Source organism: Mytilinidion resinicola (genome assembly GCF_010093595.1).
Source record: "Mytilinidion resinicola strain CBS 304.34 unplaced genomic scaffold BDZ99scaffold_10, whole genome shotgun sequence".
Classification (NCBI taxonomy): Eukaryota; Fungi; Ascomycota; class Dothideomycetes; order Mytilinidiales; family Mytilinidiaceae; genus Mytilinidion; species Mytilinidion resinicola.
Genome location: NW_022985446.1, coordinates 410,924 through 426,974, shown reverse-complemented (window position 1 = coordinate 426,974; position 16,051 = coordinate 410,924). Strand labels below are relative to the sequence as shown.

Genomic DNA, 16,051 nt, shown 5'->3' with positions numbered 1-16,051 from the left:
TAGGCTTTCACGCGTTTCTATGTCATCGCTGGTGGCCTTTTCAAAGGTCTCCAGGCGTTAACCTCCAGCGAGTCTGAGGCTGCTCAACAAGTTTATGGATTGTTCAAAAGGATGAACTTACATCTTGCTCAGATTTCCGATGGCACGTCGAAAAGGCGTACCTAGATATATGTCACAGCACTGTCGCAGCACTTATAGATTTGGCGGTGCAAAGGTACTACCCACTGAAGTGCTATGACCCCTGAGCTATGTCTGTGCTGAGACTTGACCCATATCGTTCCAAAGAACCTTCAGGTGAGATAGCATGTTGATTAGCCAGTAAAACCCTAAGCTACCGCAAGCGACGTTGTTGGCAGGGCAAATATGTATCTGACCCTTTAAAGAGGAAGCCCCGATCGCTTACTCACTATGGAGGCCAGCGCCGTCACCTTCGTCCGTACGCAAAGCCTTACTAGTACTGACCCGCCTCACCTCCAGTCAGTATGTCAGTCTTATGCTCGCCCAAGTTTTCAATCTCGATCTTGTCCACTTCGACCCATCCAATGCGCCCATCAGTCAACACTTGTTTATCTTGAAGCCGCCAAACAGCGAAGTCATCTTTATGGTAGCTGCGGGTACCCATCGGCACGAGTGCAGAGATCTGAATGTTGCTGCCTTTTCTAACCAACGATGTCAGGCAGGATCGTGCGAACCTTTTCTTCCGTTCTTTCCATTTGTCGTTGTGGCCAGAAGTGATGCGGAGAGTGTGTAAATTTGGAAGACGGGTAAATTCGCCCTTGAAATGATAAGGATTCAGTTAGCATCATCCTACTCAACTAAAAGAGGGGCGTTTTAAGTGAGGCATCACGGAATGGGTCGTTGCTTACGATGTACTCAGGCGCTCCGTATTCTCCAAAAAGCGGTAGGCCAAGCTGCTCTAATTTGCGACAGTTAGCGCATATCAGCGCAATCTCCTCCTTAGGGTACAGTGGGTACCAAGGTATCATCCTCCTCGTCGTCTCTTGGTCCTGCTCCAGTCCAATCAAAAGGTATTGTAGTGTGGAGGCATGTGTTTTGAACAGGCTGTACGTAGGTAGTATCGAGAAAGCCATGGGTTCGCCGACTCTAGTCTCGAGTGACTCGTATGACATGATCGTCAGCCGGACTAGGCCTGAGAAAGAAGTCAAGAATCTCTTGAGGATGCGACGCATTCCAAAGCCCATATGGTGACCATCTGGTGCAGCGTAATGGTAACGCTTTGACGGAGCGTAACAGAATATTCGAAGGTTGGTCTTGGGGTGTGCTGATTCGTGAAACTGCTCATGCATGTCGGAAAAAATGTTCAAAAGCACCCCCGCAGATTGGCATCGCTCGACATGGAAAACCTTCAAGGTTTTGAACGAAATGCTCGACGGATCAAGTCGGCTAAGTGCAGATAGGTCGACTCCGCCCAATTTTAGCTCGACAATTGGTGTAGTTCTTGTCGCCGCAAAGAGCTTGCTAAGCAAGACGTTCGGGAGCGGATATGGATGCCACTCGGAGTAACCCACACCCATCAAGTTGATCGATAGGTGTTTGAGGTCTGGCGAGTTCAGCATAAGTGGTAAGCATATGGAGAACTGAGGGTCCATTTGGCCTGGATACCTGTACCACTTTTCAAAGACCACGGAGAATCTAGATAGATCGAGACGCCGACATGATATGGCGTCCGGCACTGGAACGAGGCTAGATGTGTAAGGGACCTTAATCGTGAGGTCAGTGAGGCGATTATGTGTTTCGACAAGATCCAATATGTCCTTAACGGGATACTCGCAGATATCGGCTTCCAAGATGCGCCCTTGAGGGAGGTGTGGCAAGATAGACTTGTAGTATTTGCCCATTTTTCCGGGAAGATGATATTCGGGAAACTTGAAAGACTGGACATGCTTGATCGGTTCTATCGATCCCTCGCTGAGCAGTGTCAAGAATTCCTGCGCCGAGATTGGTGACCTGGGAAGGGTGATGGTCCTCCATAGCGCAGGCGTCGCGCAGTCGTTCCACGTCTTACTCAATAGGCAAATGTTGCTGAGATCCGTCTTCTTCTCGACCTAGCTACGCGTTAGCTAGGGATTCACTTTGCCTAACGTCAGGAAATTGGTAACTTACATAGCTCACAATGGCGAGTCTCAGCTCGGCTGGTAATGCGGAGATCCTGTCTACCACCGGCGGGACTGCGGCCTTCCGCACAAGACTTTGCCAAAGCTGGTACCAGTATCGACGTACAGTTCCAAGCACTCGCAGCTGTCGTAAGTGAACACGACCTTTTGCGTCGTTCGCGTCTTTTGCTTGATCACTCATCGCCAGTGGTGCTCCGCACTCGCTGGTGCGAACGCTAGACGTGACAGCGTTGATGGGTGTAAAGAAATAACGACCCGGATGTGCAAGGTAATGAGTGAGGTGAGGTGTTTGTAACGGAACAACTTTTGTGCCGAGTCCCGGCTGCCGTCGGAGGTAGATAACAAGCAGAAGTGTTAGTTGAGTAGCGTGGCATTACCACAGTATGCTGACACTCCGATGACGTTGTAGGCTATTTTTCACTGTAATATCCTAAAACGCCAGAAGCAATACAAGTGCGTCTCTTCAAATATCTTGTAAGCCCAGTCCCTACTCAGCCTTCTCGCATGCATCCACTTCTTCTCTCCGAGACTCAACCAGCCGCCAAAGGTCATCTACCTTGCTTGACGGGCGTTCAACCTCACCATGCTTTGATTCACCGATGGACTCCACGTTCTCACGGCGTGGCATACTCTGCATTTCAAGGCGTGTGTCTACTAATTTTGCCAGTCTTTGGTCACGGAAACAATTTGAACAGCCTCGGTAGCGGTTGACGAAAGAGGGTGATGGTATAGGACGTTGGTGGGAGAAGTGATTCACTGTGGTGTTCCAACGGATGAGGTGGGAGATGAAGCTAGTCCGGATGAGAACAACCGAGATCACGGGTTCAAGATGGTATGTCATAGGTAATTTCAACTCCTTCACTATGTATAAAGGTTAAGGAAATCAGTCCTATACATGTAGGAAAGCAGGTCTAGAAGATGGTTGAAGAGTTAAGTCTTTATCAGTGTGTTCATGGCAGCATGGCGCAGATCACGTGAGGCGGAAGCATAAAATTAGACGAAAAGGTATTTTAATTCATTTATCTCAATTCCAATCACGCCAATATCGTACAGCCTATGCCACGCTCGCCCCGCTCATGCTCAAAAGCTGGTATACATTCGGCGAAGGTGAAGCCGCTCAGATGAGAACAAAAGAAAATCAAGGTTATTCGCTCATTCGCCTGCAGGAAGAGCAACCGCATAGACCTCAAGCATGAGAGGCAGGTGTAAGCCGAGCACGTGTTGAGATGCCTAGGGGATGGAGAGCTGGATAATGCTCGGTGGGGATGGTTGTTTAGACATGCTCATGGCCTGCGTCAGTTGTTAGACACGCGTTCATTTGAACACTAGAAGGATGATACTTACGACCAAGAGCCTTGCCCCTCTTTCCAATAACATGGGCCTGCTTCTGCTTGATCTTCGCAAGACGCGCCCTACATAAGATAGTTAGCTCAGTCAGTGACGTCACATTCACTGTGTTGACTTGGTGGTATGGGGATACTCACTCCTCAGCCGCCTCCCTCTCCAATCTCTTCACATGTTCCCTAGCATTCCTAACCGCAATCTTCGCCTGGTTCAACGCCTCGTCCGCATTGCGTTCCGCCTTCTCGGCACGGAACAAGCTCTGTTTCGCGCTCTCGATGGACGCGTCTTCGTGGCGGTGGAGTAGGCCGGTGCCGGAGTTGCGGGTCGGGCTATTTTGGTGCGTGGTGTGGGTGATCGTAGTATTGGCGGTGTTGTCCTTGCGTCCGAACATGCTGCGGCGGCGGTTGGGGACCTCGTTGTTGGTAGTGGTGGTTGCGGGCACTGTTTCAGCGTTGGAGCGGCCGAAGAAAGGCATGGCGGTTGATTGTTTGGGGTATTTGAGATGTGGGATTGAGTTCTAGAGTTGAATTGATGGTGAGGTCTGGGTTGGGGTGGGACCAGGAACTCGGGCGGGTGGGTCTAGTGTTTATATCGTGGGGACGGGAGAGGACATGCCCTGATTTCCTCGATGACGTAGCTCGGGTTCTAACACGACGATGACGCCGCGACAGCGCAAACAACATCGCATGGCCGAAAAGCGGTGTAGATGGATTTTGATGACAGCTCGTGGACAGAGTACGCTTTTACGTCTGTTGATGTTTATTTCTGCTTTGTTTATTGATTTGTGGGTTCATTCAGGGTCTCACACCCCTGCGCCTTTCGTCCAGAGAGGAGCCGGACAACCCAGTATATCGTAACAATCTAGCTATACTAGCAGAACAAGATTGTTCCTGGATTTCCTTGATTCTTTCTAAAATTCTCGTTGTATAATAATTGGTGGATAATCATAGCCCCTCGAGCTTCGATGTTGCAGGATACCGGCTCCTACTTTTCATTCAGTAGCCGACTCTTCTATCTATACTTGTATCAGTTTATCCTCCAATTTGTCCACTTCATACTCTTTTTAACCATTCCAAATACCATCTAGCATTCATCGATCAGCCTATTCGAATGTCGTAAACCTCCTATGCGGCCGACCGATTCGCAGCACTATACTGTGACGAATATGGCCTCCTCTCTAAAGGCACTGGCGCCGGCATATGTCTCACACGCCCGCTCTTCCACCAATTCAGAGGAATCCACTCTTTCCACCCCCTTTTGTTTCCCTGTCCTGCATCCTTCCCACCCAGCCCCTTCTTTACCCCCCAAAGCATCCACCCTGCCATACCAGCCACCACGACTGGGGTCAGCATCCAGAAAACCACAACCAGTCTCCCAGCCCGTTCAACCCGACACTGATTCGATAGGCTATCGTGCATGAATCTCGATACATCTTTTACATTCTTTACCTCGCAGGCCCAGGTCTCGAGGTCGAAGGTGCTGGAGTCGTAAACCCCGGCGGGGAGAGTGGAGTTGTGATCAGTCATCAATTGAGCGGAGAATTCGTGGGTGGTTTGCAGCGCTATCATTGCTGCGAGGGCGAGAATAGCGTTGAGCAAGAGAGCGACGAAGGCGACGAGAGCTGTTGGTGGGGGGAGGGACTGGTCGGTGTCAGCAATGAGGAAGAAGCGAAGGGTTTACTCTGGTTTCGGCGTACTGCAATAGCATCGCGGATGTGCATGGCCATGTATGCGAGCGTGAGTGCACTAATAACGATCGAGGTTATCGCAGTCCCGATCACGAACTTGGTGGGTGTGCGGTAGAGATTCTCGGGGAGCACCCATATCTGGTGCATCTGGTTGCTGGTGACATTGTCGGAAAAGAAGGAAGTGCCGGATTCCTCTTTCATGAACGTGATGCTTGAGGTTTTAAGCACGACGGCAGCGACAGATAGGCCGATGAGGATGAGGGTGAAGAGTATGAAGGCGAATTTGCGGCCGTAGTTGGAAATCATCACTGCTACCACGGAAGGCTAGTCATGTAATGAGTATTAGAGTATCGGCTCTGCGTAGGAAATAGATGCTGAGATTCTAAGCTTGGCGATGAGACTTGGTATGCTGGGCATGGTTTCTAACATTATATTGTATGGAGATGAGAGGCGTAGAACTTAATATAGAAGTAGGCCATATGGCCAGCGTCCATAGTATCAAGATCGTAAGAGAGCTTCTTGTAGTCGAGTTTGGATTGGTAGTGGCCGAAGCATTTTGTTTGGGGCTTGGTGCTGTGCCGCATCCGCATTCACCATGAAACACAGCGCCTTTACTGATTCCGCGACGCAGCGCACGTCGAATTTGACGCATGAATATGGCTGCATACCGCCAGTGCGCAATGTTGAGGTGTATTGTGGCATCAAAAGAGGAACCTGCTTGGTGGTGCTCTCAGATGAGAGTGAAGTTCATTAAGTCGGCCTCGATTTCAGGCCACTCTTCGCCACCCATCAGACGAGAGATGGCAGCCGTTGCAATAAAGCGATAGTTCTCACCCTCCGGACGAAGTATGTATGGCATAGCCCCACCGCTGAGAAGCGCGATGATATCACCCGGTCTTATAGTATGGAACGCCATGCCGAGGAGCTCATTCGATGTTTTGAAAATTGCCAAGGAAATCAGCTTCTCAGTGGTAATGCAATGATAATCTCGCTCGGACAGTATCTTGAAGGAGTTGAGTTCTTTTGAGATCTTATATGCAGGGTCGCTAACCAAAGTATTCCTATCAAGGGCAGTCTTCGCGCGAAGAACGTTGTTCGGGTCGTATGCATGCTTTCTTTTCAACTCTTCTAATTGTTTCGTGCCTCCAGGAGATTGAGACATCAGGCAATTGAACTAAATAATTCTTTCGTCTAAGGCTTTTTCGTGCGGGTGTTTAGGAACGTTTATTTCATCGAGGATCTCAAATAAAGGATGACGCAGAACAGAGAATTCATCATCGTATACGTCGGGAGAAACAGCAAATCGAATCCATTCTTGCAGAACTGTGATGCAGTAAAGTGATGCTGGCGTAAATGGAGACCCGCCACCCTCAGCGCTGTGCTTAAGCATTGGAACTCCTCGATCCCTGATATTCCCGACAACTTTTCCGCGCAATGTAAGTGTTCTTCTATCATCCAAACGTCTCGCCTCGGGTGTGGACCACTTCGATGCTCGAGTGCGCAGACGCGGGAGACGCATGTAAGGGTCGTGTGCACTCCAATCTGGGACCCAAGAAGGCAAGTCGGCTAGTCGCATCTCGCTATCAACACTTTCGAGAATTTGTAGAGTTTCGGTCATCATGATGGCGCTGAAAGCTATCTCAGCGTAGATTCGACAGATAGAATCCGTGTAGTCAGGTAGAGGGACTGAAATGAATAGTCTCTGGAAGATACCGTAGAGTGCGAAGACCTTATCCTTAGAGTCTGTGGCTTTCAAGGAGACGGTAAAAGGAAGAAGAAGAAGTGGTTCGAGAGGAAGACTATATGGTGAACGCAATACTTCGGTGTCCTTAGAATGACGTAGCCAGGCCCAAAGCATCCGGTAGAAGAAAACGCCTTCATAGTAGCGGCCATCATGAATATGATCCAACGTTCGCATCTCCAGTAAGCTCAATGCGCCGTTACCGAATGCTCTCCAAGATATCTTCGTAGTGCAACATTGAACAGAACTTCGAGGAGATAGACAAAGCTCCTGCAGAGTCCACACGCGTTCAAAATACTCGTTTTTAATCAAGGCGCGTAGTCCATGTGTGTGGAGTTCTTCAGGAAGTTATTATCGATCTTCGAACTGAACAAAGAAGAGGGTACCTTCAGAATATCCAACAAGTGCTAATAGTTTAGGAATTAAATCTTGCTTGGTAGCCTGATATATACGGGATCTACTTATTGGTCCAAGGAGGCCAGGAATTCGCATACAACTTTTCGTGGAGCTGTTTCCATCCCCCATCCATGCCACAGTTTCGTGGGCCGTGGTATAAATTTCGCTCATCATGCGTACTTGGTTGCTCCGTTCATCAAGGGCTTCTACCGTTTGATCGATGCAAATAGCATCGATCCACCAAAGCTGTGGCATTTTCCGATGTCGAAGCCGAAGAAGAGCACCCTCGCAATTAGACGTGATTTGGAGACGCTTGCCATCACAGAGAATATGACACGCTGGGTCCCGAGGACCAAACGTAGGAAAGAGCGCGGTATTTCGGCGCGTCGTCGAGACTGACTTCTAGGAGTTTGCACTGGAGTTGGCTGCCTTGAGATGCGGGTTGAAGTTGCAGAATCCGAATATTCCGCTCCTCGGTGATCGGAGTATGGCGGTAGGTTCCAGTCATCATAATTCGATGATTCGAATAAAACATGATATGAACGACGCTATAGAGACCTGACGGTGGTTGATTCCATTCGCTCGTCGAGAGTCTCCGACAAGATGACTCAGCTGTTGCGACATAGCTCTCTAACCAGGCGCAGCACGCGGGATGTTGCCTGGGGGAGGGATGTAGCCGCCCTTGGCATGCAGTGTTGTGGACCAATAGCGGCAGCGAAAGGTTTCCCGAGCGGCAAGCATCTTCGGCAGCGGGATAAGCATGTTGATGATAGCTTGCTGCTACAGTTTACTCCGAAGTGTGCGTTCATGAAACTGTGTTGGTGTTAGAGTGTGGTGTGAAGAGTGCGTCGGCCCGCCCTGTCGGCACCAGCTCGTGTGTGGGGCTTCCCCCTATTCTACCCCGCGGTGGGGTAACAAACAGCTCTACACGGCATGACCACTTCTGGGGCTTTTTACTCCAGTCATGACTAACATTTGCAATGCCGCTCATTAGGAAAACCAACTTGCCTATAGAGATAAGGGTTAAGGACGTTAATGGTTGGGAAAACTATATAGCCATCAGATCAGTCTACTCGACTAGATTGTTTTCGCAGCCATGACAACCTACGACCTTAAGGATACCGAATTGCAGGCGTTGAATGGGCGAGTCATTCTGATCACGGGAGCTGCAACTGGAATTGGAAGAGCTACGGTGGAGCTTGCACACAGTACATTTCCACATGCTGCTGCGGTAAAACGAGATACTGATCCACACCGGCAGAGTATGGGGCAAAAATTGCAATTGGAGATTGGAACGAAACGGAAGGCGCGAAGATTGTGGCCGAATTAAAGGAGTATGTTTCTCTGAGCACCGCCATCGCTCCTAGCTAACAGGGTGGTATGCAGGCGCGTATTGTTCCGCAAATGCGACGTCACGAAGTGGTCAGACGTACTTGCTCTTTTCGAGGAGACCCGTAAGACTTTCGGCATCATCCATGCCGTTCTTTCCAACGCTGGTGTCAACAAAGAAGACCTCCTTCATGACCACTTTGATCCCCAGAGTGGAGAGCTGCTCGCCCCAGATCGTACACTCCTAGACATCAATCTAACAGGGATGCTCTATGTGGTAAAATGTGCGGTGCATTATTTCAGACAGTGGCCGGAAACACGAACTCAGATCGTGATGACTGGTTCCGCAGCCAGTTATATCGACACCCCTCCGCTCCACATATATTGTGCTTCAAAGGCCGGAGTGCTCGGATTAATGCGGTCGCTAAGGACACAGCTCGTCAAGGAAAATATCACCATCAACATGATCGCGCCGTGGATGACTAGTAAGCTTCACATCAAATCGAGCGGCTTCCTAGCTGACTGCTATACGTCTTAGTAACACCAATGATGATGAAAGAGCTACTTGATATATGGGGAGAGCTACCAGCCAATCAGCCTACTGGTGTTGGAAGAGCGATACTTCTGCCGTTAGTCCGTCCAGAAGTGAATGGGAAATCTTTCTTTGTTGCAGGCCACGAGATCGTGGAGTTTGAAGATAAGCTTCATGATACGCAGCCGCAGTGGATGGGTGAAGGCCTTAGCAAGTCTGTCGATGAAGGGCAACGGCGACTTATTCCATAATGGCTCAATCGTAAAATAGCTATGTACACTTCAATTTGCTGCCAAATTTGCTCCGCTTAGGTTCAATGGATTATGTCAATTCATTTTCCGCATGGTCCTTTCGCGTCTTTAGAAGAGTAGGAACGGGATAGGATCACAAAGCATTGTCAGAGGCTCAGCTTCGTATGATACATGTAAGGGCAGTGTCTGTTGTTATTCATGCCGGGCTGCTGATTACTTGGGATAGGTGGAAACTACTAATTCGCTAAGAATCGTAGGCATAGCGAGGAAATGAGACACAAGGTAACAGGCGAGCCGTGTTTCTGGGGGAAATGATATGCGAGTAGTACTAGTATCTGGTGTTTACGGCCTCAAGACAGTCCCGCTCAATCAACGCAGCGTGTTTCTCACTTCTGACCTTCACCTTCACAGCAAACGGCGCCGCATTCTTCGTTATTTGGGGAATCGTCATGGTGTCGATGGGGTGATCCTGCATGAAAGTCAATAGGACGGTTTTGGAGCTAGCTTTGGTGTTGTGCGGTACTGGGGGTTGGTGGCTAAATCGTACCTTGTCTTCTTCAAATTCAAAGCAATACAACAGCCGTGCAATTGCGATCCAAACGTTCATTTCGCCAACTTTCCAGCCGACGCATACTCGTCGACCAGGGCCGAATGCCCAGTGGCCTTTCAATGCGTTGTTGAGATGCTCGTCCATAAACCGCTCTGGCAAGAAGCGCTCCGGCTGCTCATATTCTTTCTCGCTGAGTGCTATAGCCCACGCATTCCAGGTGAAAATAGTCCCAGCGGGGAAACGATAGCCTTCATATTCGTCATCACGGATGAGCGACGTTGGTGCTCCAATCTCAGCAATATTCGGGCGCCAGCGAAAGCCCTCCTTCACAACGGCGGTAACATACGGAAGAGCATCCCGATCGTCCCATGCCGGGAGGCGTTCAGCGTTAACGCCGCAAATGGCATCTAGTTGAGCGCGCGCTTTCGCAGGCCAATCTGGGTATGTTGCTGCACCTGCGATGATCTGCCCGAGACTGACACGGGACGTATCTGAGCCAGCTTCCATGAGCGTCCCGAGAAGGAAGAGCTGCTGCGTTTCCGAGAATTTGGTCTCTCCTTCCTGCTGCTTCAAGAAATCTACAGCAAAGCATGGTTTTTGCGTCCCAGCTTTGATGCGAGCGTGAACCGCATCGAGCTCTCTCTTGTACACTTTTCTCGTCTTCTGAAAGATTTTCTCGCCTCGCGGGCGCCACCATTGCAGGTGTTTGGGGAGTTTGTCGAGGATATTGAATCCGTCCACGATATTCACACCCGGCTGCTGATTCTCCAAGAAGAGCTCAATTGTCTCGAAGAGCTCGCGGGTTTGCTCCGAGTCCAGATCCGTACGAGTCCCAAAAACGACAGACATGATAACCGAGTTTGAAAAACGGCCATTGGCGATATACCACTTGTCTGGGTGGTGGAGGTAATCGTAGAGCAGGTGGCGAGATTCGAGGTTTTGGTACGGCTTGAAGGTGTCCTGTGATCTACCCGCAAGGATGTTGTGCATGATTTTGCGGACCGCGCGCCATCGGTCGTTGTATGGCATGAGCACAATGCGCGAATCCCCTGACATGATACTCTGCGTCATGGGAAACGGGGGGCGGGAGCAGTAAATAGCAGCTCTGCGCTCCAAGAGATCATTAACCACGCGTGACGAGTTCAAAAAGACCCAGGTGTTGCCGCCGAAACTGCAAGTAAACATCTCTCCATATTTTTCAGCAAGTTCCTTTCCCCACGGCCCCTGCTGCACCAGAGGGACTTGAAACGTGTTGCCAAACACCGGGATTCCGGGGACACGAGGCGGCATCCTGTATTTGCGTGCCTTCAGCCGGGATTGGAGGGCGCCGTAAGCAAGGTAGAGAGTTGGAGTACCGAGAAAAAGCAAGAGAAAGAGAAAGGAGTCCATAGTGCAAGGCTGTAAGTGCGCATCACTGATGGCGGGTGCTATGGCTGCAGACCGCCTTTAAGAGGTCAGTGGTTATAGATATTCTAGCGGAGGCGGCGCCGAGACTCTTTGGGATTTTGTGAGGGTCTCGGAGAGTTTCTTTTCGTAGCCCCCGCCTTATTCTACCCCAATGTTTGCCTCAGTGAACTCCGACGTGAATTTTAGTGGTTCGCTACCACACCCGCTAACGATCCCGCTAAACCCCAAGGAGGACCATTGCTGCCCCATGGGGTGGGCTGCGGGGTCAGTCCCCCCTCATTCCGCGTAGCCTATGCTAACGATTAGATACTTCGAGTTCCAAGGACACTCGCGTTAAACGACGCACTGCAAAAGGTATAGCCAGATATATTGCTCACGGATTACCACAACTGGGGCTAGCTACTCGCAGTGCCACTTTGATACTCGTGAACGACGGCCCTCTGTGTGTTTAGCCTTCTCGCCCCCTCTCCAATCGTGGAATCCGGCCCGTCCTCTTAAATAAAACATGGAAATTTTACTCGCTCATCGCGACATAGGCACTATCAAAGGAATAAAATCAGCCGGCGTAGCCCACTTCTTGGGGGTCAAGTATGCGGCGCTTGCTGATCGCCTCGCTCCGCCAACTCTAGTGACCAGCTATGCGGCCGACTCAATCGACGCCACAGCATATGGGTGCGCTCCCAATCCTCTTGAGTGTCTCATGGCGGATTGACAGAGGAATCTAGTCCTAGTGCAGTGTCTCCACCGATAGGATGCGACATGGAGTTTGGCATTATCCAGCACACGTTGCCGAAACCTCAACCCCCGCCATCGTCAGCTATTGACTGCCTGAACCTAAACATCGCGGTACCGCTAGATAGCTCTGGTGGAATCGATACTGCAGGCAAACTACCTGTGTTTGTTTTCATCCACGGCGGTGGTTTTGCTACTGGGTCAAATTGGTGGCCGCAGTATGATGCCGCCGAGCTTGTGCGGCAGTCTAAGGCTATGGGGAGGCCGATTATCGGTATCAATATCAAGTAGGATCGCCGTACTATTGATCCAGATTTTCCCGCCTACATCTTTGCGAAGAGTGCCATTTGACTAGATATGCAGTTACCGTCTTGGTGCTCTCGGCTTCCTCACTTCGGAAGAGCTTCGTCAGGCTGGATATCCTGGGAACAACGGCCTCCGTGACCAACGGACTGCACTGCAGTGGATAAAAAAGTTCATCGGAGGGTACGGAGGGTCGCCAGATGAAGTGACAGTCGTTGGCCAAAGTGCCGGAGCTTGTAAGTTACCTTCTTTGCTACTCCAGAGTATGTAAAACACTGACCATCGTACTTTGCAAGTGTCCGCGACCATGCTCCTGCAGTCCAAGGAGCCTTTGATGAAGCGTAGTGCTGCGTTTGGAGGAACAGCCCTTCTGTTCAAACCTTTGCCACTGCCGGCCACCGAATTCGCGTATAACAGTGTTCTTCAAGCACTAGGACTCGTTGGCAAGTCGGCAAAGTCTCGTATCCAAGCTCTCTTGGAGATACCAGCCGACGAGCTGTGGCAGAAAATTCCCCCCACGATCCCGCTGATGCCCTTCATGGATGGCGATATTGTGACTGCGGAACCAACATTCGAGATGTTCAACGGTCCGCTTGATCGCACCGAGCTAGCCTTCCCAGGACTCAAATGGTGCGAGAGCATCATGGTGGGAGACTGTCAGTTTGATGTAACAAACCCTCCCCCTTCCTCTCCACTTCCACGCAACGAGATTAGACCTTCAGATCCTGTTTCAGGCAGTACTAACATGCAAGCAATTCAGGGAAATATCTTTGGCTACATCGGCCTCCACGATCGCAAGACCGGCATAGCTGCTCACTTTGTAAGGTCGGTCGAGGCGACGCTGACATCCAATCCGACAGCGGCATCCGCCATCCTAGAGGCATACCAAATAAGCTCAGATACGAGCGACGACGACGCACTGCATTCCATCTTGCAATTCGCAAGCGATATCACGTTCTACGCGCCAGCAATCACCATCGCCGCGACTTGGCCCCGTTCCGGGCATTCCAAAGCGTACCTGTTCCACTTCAACGAACCAAATCCGTGGGACGGCCTATACAAAGGCAAGGCATCGCATCTTCTGGATGTAGCATACCTTTTCCAAAACTACACCGAGCACCTGACCGACGCCCAGAAGGCGGTGGGTCGCGCTTTCAGTTCGGATTTCATCGAGTTTGTGAATGGGGGGGCGCCGTGGCAGCCCGTTTCAGCTGGAAGGATGTGTGCTAGGGTGTATGGCCCCAGCGATGCGAAGGAGGCTGTCAAGTTCGCCGGTTCGGGCGACGCAGCGGAGTCAGGGAGGAACAGGAAGATTCTCGAGCTTGGCGGTGCTCTCGGCTTTGATGCGCTTGGAGAGGTCTACACAAATTTCTTCCAGGGAAGGTAGACTCTTGTAGATAGTTCCATACAAATCTGGCTTTAGTCTCGGCAAAAGCTCCCTACCTTGTTCCCACCTCTTTTGTGGTTTGTCCTTTCAACCATTGCAATTCTAGAACTAGATGGTAAATTATGATTCGCAATCCCATTGCCTACGATGAGGTTTTAACACATGCTGGACTGGAAAACGGCGACGATTCGTACCATTTGCAGATCCATTCGCTCACGCGACGCTTCAAAGTACCGCAACTCCTCACTCACGGCTGTTAATGCGAAAAGAAGTTGACATCTGCCATATTTGGAAGACGAGGGATCATGATTCCACCGCAGCGGGAAGGATAGCCAGTCAAAAGAACAATACGAGATTGAGAAAAATGGTAAGCATGGTTGGCTAGATGGTTAGATACAAGGATCGGATCTGTGTCAGGATTTTAGATTCACACGAAAACGGTATGCACAGCTCCGCGGACATTCGATAACCGATGAACAAAAAAATTCTTGAACAAAACTGATCACCATAGGCATTTTTACTATTCAGAGCTTAATTCCATGTTTGGCCGCCTCGGCGAACGTGTCTCGGATAACCCTGGCGCGCTCAGGGGAGCGCGCGGTGATTTGACACTCAAACGGCTCCGGAACACTAAGGAAGCCTCTGACCATCCTCGTGGTGGGCTCTACGAATCCGCCATGCGAGCCCCGTTTCTTGCCTATGTTGAATCCCCACAGGGTGCGCACCATGTTGATGTAGAGAGAGCGCTCGGCGACATGCACACCGGGACATATCCTTCTTCCCGCGCCGTACGTGAAGTGGTCTCGCTCGAGCGGGCTCTGCGCGTTGATGTAATCGGCCGTAGGTAGGGGCTTGTCAAGGAAGCGGGCTGGATCGAACTGTTCTGGGTTTGGGTAGAGCTCCGGATTCATGTGGATTGCCCTATATCGTGAGTTAGTCATATACCTCTACTGACAGCCCCTGGCGGGGAATACTTACCACCAATTCAAAATCGCTACGGAACCCTTGGGGATAAAGTGGCCCTCATACCAGTCGTCCTCAGTGGTTGCATGCATCATGCCGAATTTGTTGACAGGGCGCCAACGTAGGATTTCTTTGACCATACCTCTTACATACGGGAGCTGCTGCTCATCGTTCCAGTCCGGGAGTCGATCTGAACCCACGACACGATCGATCTCCTCCTGGGCTTTCTTGGCCGTCTCCGGGAAAAGGACCATGGCTAGGACCCAGTTGTTCAGAGTTGTCGCTGTTGTCTCCGAGCCGGCTTCTACGAGGCCTCCGCATGTGTAGGCTGCGAGCAAATCGTCGATGCCACTCTTCTTAGGGTCGTCAAGGTAGAACTGCTTGCAGAAACAGTTTGCGGCGGTGCCCTTGTCCACCTCGGTTTTCAGGCGCTCCCACAGGTCTAGATACACGGCACTATCGTACTTGAATACGCCCTGAGCGTAGCTACGCCAGTTTCCAAGCATCCGCTGTGGCAAGTAGGCCAAGGAAGGGAAGCTGTCCACTGCATGTGCGCCTGGTGCTGTCATCTCGGTCAAATTGTCGAGGACAGTATAGATTTTCTTGATCAGGGGATCATTCCATGATGGGATCCGATACCCATAGGCCACCAACATGATGACAGAGGCAGAGTAGCGCCGATTTATGGAGTAGAACTGGTCAGGCTCGTTCAGAAGATCCTGCAGAACTTGCTTTGACTCAAAGTCCTGCACGGGCTGGTACTTCACGGCGGAGGTTTTATTAAGAAGCGCATGGCTATGTTTACGGATCTGTCGCCATTGAGGCCCATACGGCATGAAGAGCTGTCGACAAAACCCACTGGCGACGTCTTGGGCCAAGGGAAGGGGCGGCCTTGACGAGTAGATGGCAGATTTCTTGTCCATTAAATCTTTGACGGCCTTGGGCGACGAAAGCCACACATAGTCGCTTCCGCCTATCTTGGTGTAGAACACATCGCCGAATCGTCGGTGCCATTCGACTGCTTTGACTCTGACCAGTTCAGAATCAGCCAGGTCAAAAAGGTTACCAACAAAAGGCAATCCTTTTGGGCCGGGTGGAAGGTGTCGCCTTCGCGAATCCTAGTTTAAAAGCCGCGTTAGACGTGTCTTGACGCTGTCGACACTAGACTTGCGCGTACCTTGATTACATTGGGAACGGCAAAGAAATATACAGCAACGAAGAGCAAAATAGGTCCAATAACGAACAAAATCGAAAGGGGTATGTTGGGCATTAAGCCACTAGTAGGAAGCGCTGC

At 50.6% G+C, this 16,051-nt stretch overlaps 10 protein-coding genes across 10 annotated transcripts; 2 read left to right on the top strand and 8 right to left on the bottom strand.

The window, feature by feature from the left end:
- Window positions 1-221: 221 nt before the first annotated feature.
- Window positions 222-1,073, bottom strand: BDZ99DRAFT_463226 (uncharacterized protein). The gene is made up of 2 exons (XM_033720029.1): window positions 867-1,073; window positions 222-775 (listed from the first exon to the last, which is right to left on the bottom strand). Exons 1-2 carry the CDS (start codon window positions 984-986, stop codon window positions 452-454), a joined length of 444 nt encoding a protein of 147 aa, XP_033576380.1. The 5' UTR covers window positions 987-1,073; the 3' UTR covers window positions 222-451.
- Window positions 1,074-3,129: 2,056 nt separating this feature from the next.
- On the bottom strand, window positions 3,130-4,051 carry BDZ99DRAFT_28307 (uncharacterized protein). The gene is made up of 3 exons (XM_033714017.1): window positions 3,620-4,051; window positions 3,480-3,547; window positions 3,130-3,417 (listed from the first exon to the last, which is right to left on the bottom strand). The coding sequence occupies exons 1-3, from the start codon at window positions 3,952-3,954 to the stop codon at window positions 3,170-3,172; spliced, it is 651 nt and encodes a 216-aa protein (XP_033576379.1). The 5' UTR covers window positions 3,955-4,051; the 3' UTR covers window positions 3,130-3,169.
- Window positions 4,052-4,368: 317 nt separating this feature from the next.
- On the bottom strand, window positions 4,369-5,627 carry BDZ99DRAFT_571241 (uncharacterized protein). The gene is made up of 2 exons (XM_033728070.1): window positions 5,176-5,627; window positions 4,369-5,119 (listed from the first exon to the last, which is right to left on the bottom strand). The coding sequence occupies exons 1-2, from the start codon at window positions 5,470-5,472 to the stop codon at window positions 4,604-4,606; spliced, it is 813 nt and encodes a 270-aa protein (XP_033576378.1). The 5' UTR covers window positions 5,473-5,627; the 3' UTR covers window positions 4,369-4,603.
- Window positions 5,628-5,896: 269 nt separating this feature from the next.
- Window positions 5,897-6,328, bottom strand: BDZ99DRAFT_520768 (uncharacterized protein; the record flags this gene model as incomplete). Its single annotated transcript, XM_033725560.1, has 1 exon — window positions 5,897-6,328. The coding sequence occupies one exon, from the start codon at window positions 6,326-6,328 to the stop codon at window positions 5,897-5,899; it is 432 nt and encodes a 143-aa protein (XP_033576377.1).
- BDZ99DRAFT_417308 (uncharacterized protein) lies at window positions 6,290-7,880 on the bottom strand. Its single transcript, XM_033716818.1, has 2 exons — window positions 7,294-7,880; window positions 6,290-7,245 (listed from the first exon to the last, which is right to left on the bottom strand). The coding sequence occupies exons 1-2, from the start codon at window positions 7,556-7,558 to the stop codon at window positions 6,341-6,343; spliced, it is 1,170 nt and encodes a 389-aa protein (XP_033576376.1). The 5' UTR covers window positions 7,559-7,880; the 3' UTR covers window positions 6,290-6,340.
- On the bottom strand, window positions 7,427-8,075 carry BDZ99DRAFT_531680 (uncharacterized protein; the record flags this gene model as incomplete). The annotated part of the gene is made up of 1 exon (XM_033726461.1): window positions 7,427-8,075. A coding segment is annotated over one exon (453 nt), but the record flags the coding sequence as incomplete, so codon positions are not given.
- Window positions 8,076-8,243: 168 nt separating this feature from the next.
- Window positions 8,244-9,699, top strand: BDZ99DRAFT_417305 (NAD(P)-binding protein). Its single transcript, XM_033716817.1, has 4 exons — window positions 8,244-8,511; window positions 8,565-8,637; window positions 8,690-9,117; window positions 9,171-9,699. Exons 1-4 carry the CDS (start codon window positions 8,400-8,402, stop codon window positions 9,413-9,415), a joined length of 858 nt encoding a protein of 285 aa, XP_033576374.1. The 5' UTR covers window positions 8,244-8,399; the 3' UTR covers window positions 9,416-9,699.
- On the bottom strand, window positions 9,457-11,354 carry BDZ99DRAFT_531678 (cytochrome P450; the record flags this gene model as incomplete). Its single annotated transcript, XM_033726460.1, has 2 exons — window positions 9,457-9,884; window positions 9,963-11,354. 2 exons carry the CDS (start codon window positions 11,352-11,354, stop codon window positions 9,744-9,746), a joined length of 1,533 nt encoding a protein of 510 aa, XP_033576373.1. The 3' UTR covers window positions 9,457-9,743.
- Window positions 11,355-11,877: 523 nt separating this feature from the next.
- BDZ99DRAFT_531674 (carboxylesteras-like protein) lies at window positions 11,878-13,847 on the top strand (the record flags this gene model as incomplete). Its single annotated transcript, XM_033726459.1, has 5 exons — window positions 11,878-12,044; window positions 12,098-12,391; window positions 12,468-12,643; window positions 12,704-13,074; window positions 13,168-13,847. The coding sequence occupies 5 exons, from the start codon at window positions 11,878-11,880 to the stop codon at window positions 13,792-13,794; spliced, it is 1,635 nt and encodes a 544-aa protein (XP_033576372.1). The 3' UTR covers window positions 13,795-13,847.
- Window positions 13,848-14,304: 457 nt separating this feature from the next.
- Window positions 14,305-16,027, bottom strand: BDZ99DRAFT_443665 (cytochrome P450; the record flags this gene model as incomplete). The annotated part of the gene is made up of 3 exons (XM_033717865.1): window positions 14,305-14,715; window positions 14,773-15,875; window positions 15,935-16,027. The coding sequence occupies 3 exons, from the start codon at window positions 16,025-16,027 to the stop codon at window positions 14,319-14,321; spliced, it is 1,593 nt and encodes a 530-aa protein (XP_033576371.1). The 3' UTR covers window positions 14,305-14,318.
- Window positions 16,028-16,051: the final 24 nt, after the last annotated feature.